The sequence below is a fragment of the Ixodes scapularis genome, unplaced genomic scaffold (assembly GCF_016920785.2).
Source record: "Ixodes scapularis isolate PalLabHiFi unplaced genomic scaffold, ASM1692078v2 PGA_scaffold21__2_contigs__length_744675, whole genome shotgun sequence".
NCBI classification, from domain to species: domain Eukaryota; kingdom Metazoa; phylum Arthropoda; class Arachnida; order Ixodida; family Ixodidae; genus Ixodes; species Ixodes scapularis.
In genome coordinates this window covers 106,584-114,830 of record NW_024609848.1, presented here as the reverse complement: position 1 = coordinate 114,830, position 8,247 = coordinate 106,584, and the positions used below count along the sequence as shown (strand labels likewise).

General features: G+C 51.4%; 1 protein-coding gene across 1 annotated transcript; it reads left to right on the top strand.

Moving 5' to 3' along the window:
* The first annotated feature begins 1,597 nt into the window (after positions 1-1,597).
* Positions 1,598-4,176, top strand: LOC8023612 (protein dachsous-like). Its single transcript, XM_040213983.2, has 2 exons — positions 1,598-3,343; positions 4,099-4,176. The coding sequence occupies exons 1-2, from the start codon at positions 1,598-1,600 to the stop codon at positions 4,174-4,176; spliced, it is 1,824 nt and encodes a 607-aa protein (XP_040069917.2).
* Positions 4,177-8,247: the final 4,071 nt, after the last annotated feature.

Genomic DNA, 8,247 nt, shown 5'->3' with positions numbered 1-8,247 from the left:
GGAACTTAAGTTTTCTTTCTCGAACTACTGAAAAAAAAAAAAAAAGAGAGTTTGCCTTTTAGCTCGTAAAGGTTCCTTCAGGACAAAGGGTCATGGAACCCGAACTCTATTTATTTTGTTTTGAATTTTTAAAAATTGGCAACACAGCAAAATAAATCTTCAGTTTCATAGAATTGGAAATCTAATCAAATACACTCCGATATGCCCCAAATTTTCAGCGAAAAATAAACTCCGAAAAACACACTCCGAATTTCATGACAAATAAACTCCGAAAACACTGCCTCCTATGCTTCGTTTCACCCTTGGTCCGAGAGCGGCCGATGTTATGAGCCGAAGGGTCAATCAAACAGCGAAAGAGGCACAACGTCATGGCGTGCTCTCTGCAGTTGATAGAACTAGCCGGCGGGAAAGCACGCACAGAGAGACGGCAAATATCAACTGGTCCCATCAACTGCAGAGAGCACGCCATGACGTTGTGCCTCTTTCGCTATTTGATTGGCCTTTCGGCTCATGACATCGGCCCCGCTCTGAGCGAAGCTAAAACGAAGTATAGTCATAACCTCCTATACTATAATGTATAGCTATAGTTGCCACCAGAAATTAGTACCGCTGCAGCTCATCTTGATGACATTGGCGAGGAGATCGAACTATGGGGCTGCTGTTTCATTATCACCGTCATCACCAGAAACAATCGCTGTGTGGTAAACAATTTCGACGCTAGAACTTACCTAGCGTACACCGCATCGCTTCTGCGCTCGCTGCATGTTTGTTTTTAGCAATATGGTGCGCACTTTCTGCGTACCGCAGTGCTCGAAGCGTGCTTTTGAATCGGGCATATGCAGCGCGGAGGACTGTACCACGTACGCGACGATGCGGATGCCCTCAGCGATTGTGCAACGCTGCACTCGATACATGATCGCAGTTGAGCACGTCCTCTCCTTCAACGAGACACCGCTTGCTTTCGCCGATGTCGTCCATGATTGTCGCAAGAGACAGGGTAACTGAAAAGGGATGTGCGTGTTTTGTGAATCATTCAGAAAAACACGCAGTGGCCACTCACGATCCAGTGCGCGCAGCCGACACGACGCTGCTGGCCCGGCACATTCGCGCGTGACAACATATGCGCTTGTTTTGCCTTCCAAGAGAACCTCCATGACATTGAATGCAAGAGAGGACTAGATTACTTCTATCTAGATGAGTTCGGGAGAAAAGAATATTGTTACACACCTTTCACGAGCCTTGCGTTGTCGTCTTCCATGGCAGCGAATGCACTAGTGACTGCGGTCGGAGGGTTTGTTCGCCACACAGCGTTAGTTCCCGAGGTGGCCCCTAGGGAGCGCCACTCCTCGACCTCCTTCCCAATGGTGAACGAACGCGTCAGTCCACAACCGCTTGACTGCTAAAAATGCAAACTCCGTCACTAAAAAAAAAAAAAAAAAAAAATGGTCGAGACGTGTTTTTTGCTTTCCATGTCGCTTATCTTGAATCTTTCTTTTGCAGGAATTGATGATGCCCGGTGTACACAGCCCCGACCGGCTGCGCAGGCCCGCGTCAGGGCCGGGTCAGGCCCTGCGGGCGTGACACCCGGCCCGGAACCATGGCAGCGTCCGGGCTGCCACCGCCTCCGCTACTTCTACTCCTGGCGGTAGCCCTCGGCCTCGCCGGGGCCGAGTACCTCCAGGAGTTTGAGGTCTTTGAGGGCGTTCCCGTCGGCACCACGGTGGGCTTCATCGGCCAGAGCGCGGCCACCCAGCCGCCGCCAGCGCCACCCTACCTCATCGTGCCCGTGCCCAACTCCGCCGTTGACGCCGACCTGAGCATTGACCAGGCGACGGGAGAGGTCCGCACCAACGTGGTGTTGGACCGCGAACTGCGAAGCCAGTACTCCTTCGTGGCCATCCCGCTGAGCGGCGAAAACATCCGGGTCTCGATTCGCGTCCGAGACGCCAACGACAACGCGCCGGAGTTCCCGTCCTCGTTCATGGCCATCGAGTTTCCGGAGAACACGCCACGGGACGTGAAACGGACACTGAGTCCCGCCCGGGACCGCGACCTCGGAGAGTTCAACACGCAGCGCTACGAGATCGTGTCGGGCAACGTGAACAACGCGTTTCGACTGTCCTCGCACCGCGAGCGGGACGACGTCCTCTACCTGGACCTGCAGATCAATGGATTCCTGGACCGCGAGAACACGCCGTTCTACAGTCTCGTCATCGAGGCGTACGACGGCGGCCGGCCGCCCTTCAAGGGCTCCATGACCGTCAACATCACCATCCAGGACGTGAACGACAACCAGCCCATCTTCAACCAAAGCCGCTACTTCGCCACGGTCGCAGAGAACGCCACGGTCGGTGCATCCGTGCTTCGAGTGTTCGCCACGGACGCGGACTCGGCGGAAAACGGCCGGGTGAGTTACTCCATTAACCGGCGGCAGAGCGACCGGGAGAACATGTTCGCCATCGACCCGGACACGGGAGTCATCTCGGTCAACAAGCCCTTGGACTTCGAAGCGAAAGACGTGCACGAACTGGTCGTGGTCGCCAGGGATGGCGGCGACCAGCCACTCGAGACGACGGCCTTCGTGTCCATCCGCGTGACGGACGTGAACGACAACCAGCCGACCATCAACCTCATCTTCCTCAGCGACGACGCTTCTCCCAAGATATCCGAGGACGCGCGGCCGGGCGAGTTTGTCGCCAGGATCAGCGTGAATGATCCGGACTCCAAGGAGGAATACGCCAACGTGAACGTGACGCTGCGAGGTGGTGACGGCCACTTCGGCCTCACCACGCAGGATAACATCATCTACTTGGTAATCGTGTCCCATCCCCTGGACCGGGAGACCCGCTCCAACTACAGCATGGTGGTGACGGCCACCGACAAGGGGAGTCCTCCGCTGAACACGTCGCGGGCCTTCGAGCTGGCCGTGACGGACGCCAACGACAACGCCCCGCAGTTCGACAGAGACGTGTACTACGCCAACGTCCTGGAGGTTGCCGATCCGGGGACGTCGGTGCTGCAGTTATCGGCAACCGATCGGGACGAAGGCAACAACTCGCTGGTGCGCTACTCGATTCGCGACACGCCGGACACCTATTCGCAGTGGTTCCGCGTGGACGCCCGCACGGGGCTGGTGACGACGCGCACACACATCGACTGCGAGACCAGCCCCGTGCCCAGAGTGACCGTGGTGGCCACCGACAGCGGGTCACCGCCGCTGTCGGCCAGCGCCACGGTGCTGGTGACCATCAGTGATGTGAATGACAACGAGCCGATATTCGACCAGAGTTTCTACAACATCACCGTGGCCGAGGATGAGCGCGTCGGCAAGTGCATCCTCAAGGTGAGTTATTCTTTCCTCTTTGTGATCACAGGTTCACGGTCATCGGCGGATTGTTTTTCTTGTTTGTAGGAAACGGGTGAGTTACGATTTCCATCGCGTGCTTTCGAACATACTCTGACAGCCTGGCGTTTAGACGTCTAGACGCTGTTAATATCGGGCTCGCTTGTGCGAGCTGGTGGGCGAGCCTGCCGTGATTTCTTTTGGTACTGGCTTGTTAAGTACCGACATTTCCACAAAAATACCCAGTTTTTTTGTGGTTTTTTTTCTGGGGGGAGGGGGGGGGGTTGGAATTGGGTGACTTGGTAGCTTCCGCAATTTCCGGATTGCAGGAAACCCAATTTAAGCGAAGCATAAAAAACATTGGAATACGAAGTACGGTTACTTGATAGTTCCGTCTGTTTGCTTCGGTAGTACTATTAAGCATCAAACGCGTCAACCAGCCCAAGAAACTTTCCGACAACGAAAGGCTTTGTCCCTTTACTTGTTTACACTGTTTATTTAAATATAGATCGGCTTGTCCAGTTTGTTTAGTTCTATTCAAACTCTACCTTCGAAGAGGTATGGCTGATTTCACTACTTTGGGTGAGAACTTTTTCGCAGTAAGCAGCATTTGAAGCAGTCGAACCAAAACGTACAGAAAGTCAGGAGTCGATCGGCCTCCTATAAAATTCGAACTTAACGAAAATGTTGACGAAATCCTTTCCGCGCAAACTCGACCCTTCGCCATTTTCGAAACTTTCTTTCGACCTCCGCAGTACCATACTTTGAATTTCGGAACGCTCGCGACTCGGACCAAACGACACCAAGAAGACATAACCGACGCTCGTGTTTAGACAGCGTAAGATCGGTCTGCCTTTGAGGTACGGCGAGACTGGTTTACTCTGGGAATGAGAAATTTAGCCACAGGAGTACGACTACTAGCCTGGGGTATTTAATGTGCATCACGCAGCAGGGGTACACGAACGCGCGCCGGTACGATGGTCATCGAGATCGAAACGGGCAGGGACGGGGATCGAACCCAGGATCCCTGGGTTCTGCAGCTCGTGCTTTAGTCCCACGTCCGTCCAAACGACGCCCCAAGCGAGCCGGTCACAAAGCAAGCGTCACGACGCCACCGTCTCGTTCGTTCCGCCGACAGCGACGAAAGTGCAGTGCATGCAAAGGCCAGTGCGGCAATTCGAGCGACGTCGTGAAGGTCGAGGGGGTCGATTCGCGTCACTGAGGGACACTGTCGGCCGTCGCTGCCGTGGTTGTCAAGTGGCAGTCGACAGGCCGTAAATAAGCGGTTCTCGGTCGCTGCGCCGTCACGTCGTCGTCGCCTCTTCCACTCGTTCCGTGCTTCGCGGTATGTGGCCAAGACGCCAATTGTCGCCTGCTGCTACCAGCAGAATTCTTTTGGGGAGCGATGATCTCGGCCGCCATTACTGTATCGTAGACGTTCCGTGAACACTGGGAATTCCCGAAGGCCCCCAATTTTCGCCTTGCAGGGATGTTGTCGCCGCCTCGCGGATTTTGAGCGATCTACTGTACGAAGTATGCGCGGCGGGACGCTTGAACACAACAAACGTATCATCTGCTTTATATATATATATATTTTTTTTATTGTTTAAGTTTGACATGGCGGTTGTGAGGAACAGATACATCGTGCGCTCTAAAAAAACGCCTGTGAGTTCTGTTTTTTGCAGAACACGGAAACAGCCATTCGCGGCGAACAATAAAGTAAATCCCAGCAAATGATAAAACATGAAATGCAATTAGAAAAAAAAAAAAAAAAAAATGCGGTGTGTGCCTGAACAGTGAGCCTGACCGTTGCATTTACTCACTTTCTCGGCGCACATCGCATTTCTCAGATCTAATCGTATTCCCAGCTTCGTCATTCGCTATCAGCCCTCTACTGTTAGCTGTGATTGGCTCTCTCAGTGTTCTGCAGGGAAGTAAACTCACAAGTGTTGTTATTATTTGTCTGTGTGTGTGTGTGCGTGTGCGGCCGTAACAGACATTGTGTCCCATAATGATGTTCCAAAGAGCCTGAATTCGCCGAGGTGCTGAATCATTCTAGCTAGCGGTGAAGAACGTATACATGAGACCCGGGTCAGTGACAAGCTGACAAAAAACGCTGTGGGGACTGAACAGCGAGACCTTGAGGGGGAGAAGGAGGCGAAGCGCGCGAGGACGACAGAACACCGAGCTCTGGTTGGAAGGATTAGTGGGTAGGGGCAAAGCTAGCTTCCTTTGTCTCCACTACACTCGTCGAACGCCGAACGCGGGACAATTTCAGCCGTATAATCAGCGACTGATTAAGAATAGCAGAGCTTGGTTTATAGAACGTAGACGCTTTTTGTTTCGTGACCTTTCCTTCAGTGCCGTTATTGGAGAATGCCGCATTCTGATTAGCTCTGGAGTAACAGCAACATTCTCAATACTCGGCGCGCTCTCCGTTTCTTAAGCTGACTCATAGATAAACCACCCAGGTGAGCATTGTTGGAGTGAAGCAACTACTAGAGTGTACAAAGACTAGAGGGAAAAAATCGCTTAGGACTACGTTGATGCGCCTATAAGCGCAAAGCTCTTCTTGCGTTAGAAGTCTTTTGGCAAAACGAATTCTAGCCTTTTTGTGTGGCACCCGCATAGCACAAATACCACAAAAAAGCGATCACTGTTTTTCTTTTTTATAAATCTTTTACGATTAAAAGTCCGGCATACAATCCCCTAGCGTGGTGAAAGGTGCTCATTCGGGGCGTCGATTTGGAGCCATAAAATTGGGCGCGTTCCTCGCGATATTTGTACGTTTAAACGCGAAAGAGCGGCGATGTTCGTGTTCGCGATAAGCATGTGACAAAGCGTACACACGACGTGTTTCAACACCGGCGTGCGCGTGTTGTTACAAAAACAGCCGTGTCACAACGTAAAGAAAGGATAAAAAAAAATTAAAAAGACGCAAGAGTTGAAAAGAAAACCCCAAAAAACGGAGTCTCGAGGTCCATTTTTTGAGAATCTAGAGCTAGGGCTCGTTCACACAATTGTGTCGATTGCGTTGCGGCGTGCAGCACAGTGCTTTCCCATTGGCTCGTCGTAAGGGTCACTATACACTCCGTGCGACGCGACTGGCGCGCCGCCGCGCGGCCGGTACCGAAGGTAGGCAGTGAGAACCCCAGAGAAAACGAAACCGAAACCAAGCCACGTACGTTGGTACGCATTGAAGTCGGAATGGTGCGGTTGCGCTGGGTTCACAGCCTGTGCTGCGTCATTAAGTGCTTCAATAGTTATGCGTCGTATCTCGTGGAGACAAAGTTTCACAGTTTTTCACCTCGCCGATGTTTTGTGGGACAGCGACAACGATAGAGCCGTGCCGCACGACGCGAGAAATTTGGTGTCCCGATCATGTCTGCCACTGTGTCGGCACGGCTGACATATTCTACACTGCCGCTTTGCGCTCTGCGTTTGTTTTCGTACCAGTAACGCCAACATGTGCCAGCGCCGATGGGACTAACTGAAATGCCATCCCACACTCGCGGGTATGCAGTGCCAATTTCGTTGGAGGAATGCCCTCCAAAGAAATTTCGTCCCCATCATACGTGTCGATGATATTTTCGGACAAATATGGCACGCATTCTGAACTTCATCAAGAAAGATTCCAACGATAAAAAAAGTGACAAATATAAATCTAAAGAAAACAACCATGAAACTCGGAATCACTGGAGAATCGGCGTTTGAGTATGCAGGTTTATGTGGTGTGCTTTCCTTCTTGATCAGCCTCCTTTTGGATGTGGAAACACTGACATCCCGAGTTCTGTAGACAACATTTTTTTTTCTCGGCTTTAGAGCCACCTATCGCAAAGTGGTTCGAACTGGAAGTACTGTCCACGTTTCCCTTCGTACCTGTAAAGTGTGCACCTCCCACGATGAGTGGTATTTTCTGACAGCCTTAGACGGTCAAAGCCAGTTCCCATTTAGTTACGCCGCCCAAACTAAATTTCCACCTGGTTTTGCTATGCCAACTATTTTTGGTATAATAAGTGTTGTGCCAAGTGACGATCATGTCAAAGTACCTGTGGGCCGAAAATCAGCACCTCGCACAACAGCCTATTACACAACGGCTGACCGCAAAAGCACTTGGCGGCCAAACCGTGTGTTGGCCGACAACTTTGTTTTCTCGGCTTTTTAACCACCTTTCGTAAAGTTGTTTCAATTGGAAGCACAGTCCACTAGTCCCTTCCTACCTCTAAAGTCTCCACCTCCCCCGACCAGTGGTATTCTCTTGACAGCCTTTTCATGGTCAAAACCGGTTCCCGCTGAGTTACGCCGCCCAAACCAAATTTTCACCTGGTTTCCATATGGCACCTTTTTTTTTTTTTGTATAATAAGTGCTGTGTCATGTTACTGTCAAGTCTAAGCACCTGTGTGCCCAAACCTGCACTTCGCACAGCCCGCTATAACATAACATTTTTCGTCCAATATTGGATATACCATACAGCCTTATTTCTTTATTCGTTAGAAACAACTTTCACACCTCTAATGAAACTTAGCACACCTCGTGCAGAAACTTAGAGAACATCTCACTCGCCTCCAATATCATCGTTCCGGCAATCCCGTTTACAGCGACGAGCAAAATAAATATCTCACTCAAAGCAATTATGGTGGCGGCCGTCTTGCTTTTCGGAAAATTGCTCCAACTCCTTTTTTGGCCGCAACTAAGGAAATTACCCCTAATAACGACTCAAACTCAATATATAAGAAGTAGAGAACAGCTAAATGACCTTCTTAGGCCTGCCTCAGCACTCATGCAACGTCACAAACCCTAAACGTATCGGCTCAAAAAGCAAAAGTTTCGTCCGTGCGCGCTTCCGCCGCCACAGCTTCGCATGCGAAAAGGCGCCGCAGGCTGCTGAACGGGCCTCACGGTC

Bases quoted from the DNA above. Each gene is read 5' to 3' on its own strand.
- LOC8023612 (XM_040213983.2), top strand. From the start codon at position 1,598: ATGGCAGCGTCCGGGCTGCCACCGCCTCCGCTACTTCTACTCCTGGCG. The intron at 3,344-4,098 runs GTGAGTTATTCT...CGACCTCCGCAG, and splicing joins TCGGCAAGTGCATCCTCAAG to TACCATACTTTGAATTTCGG.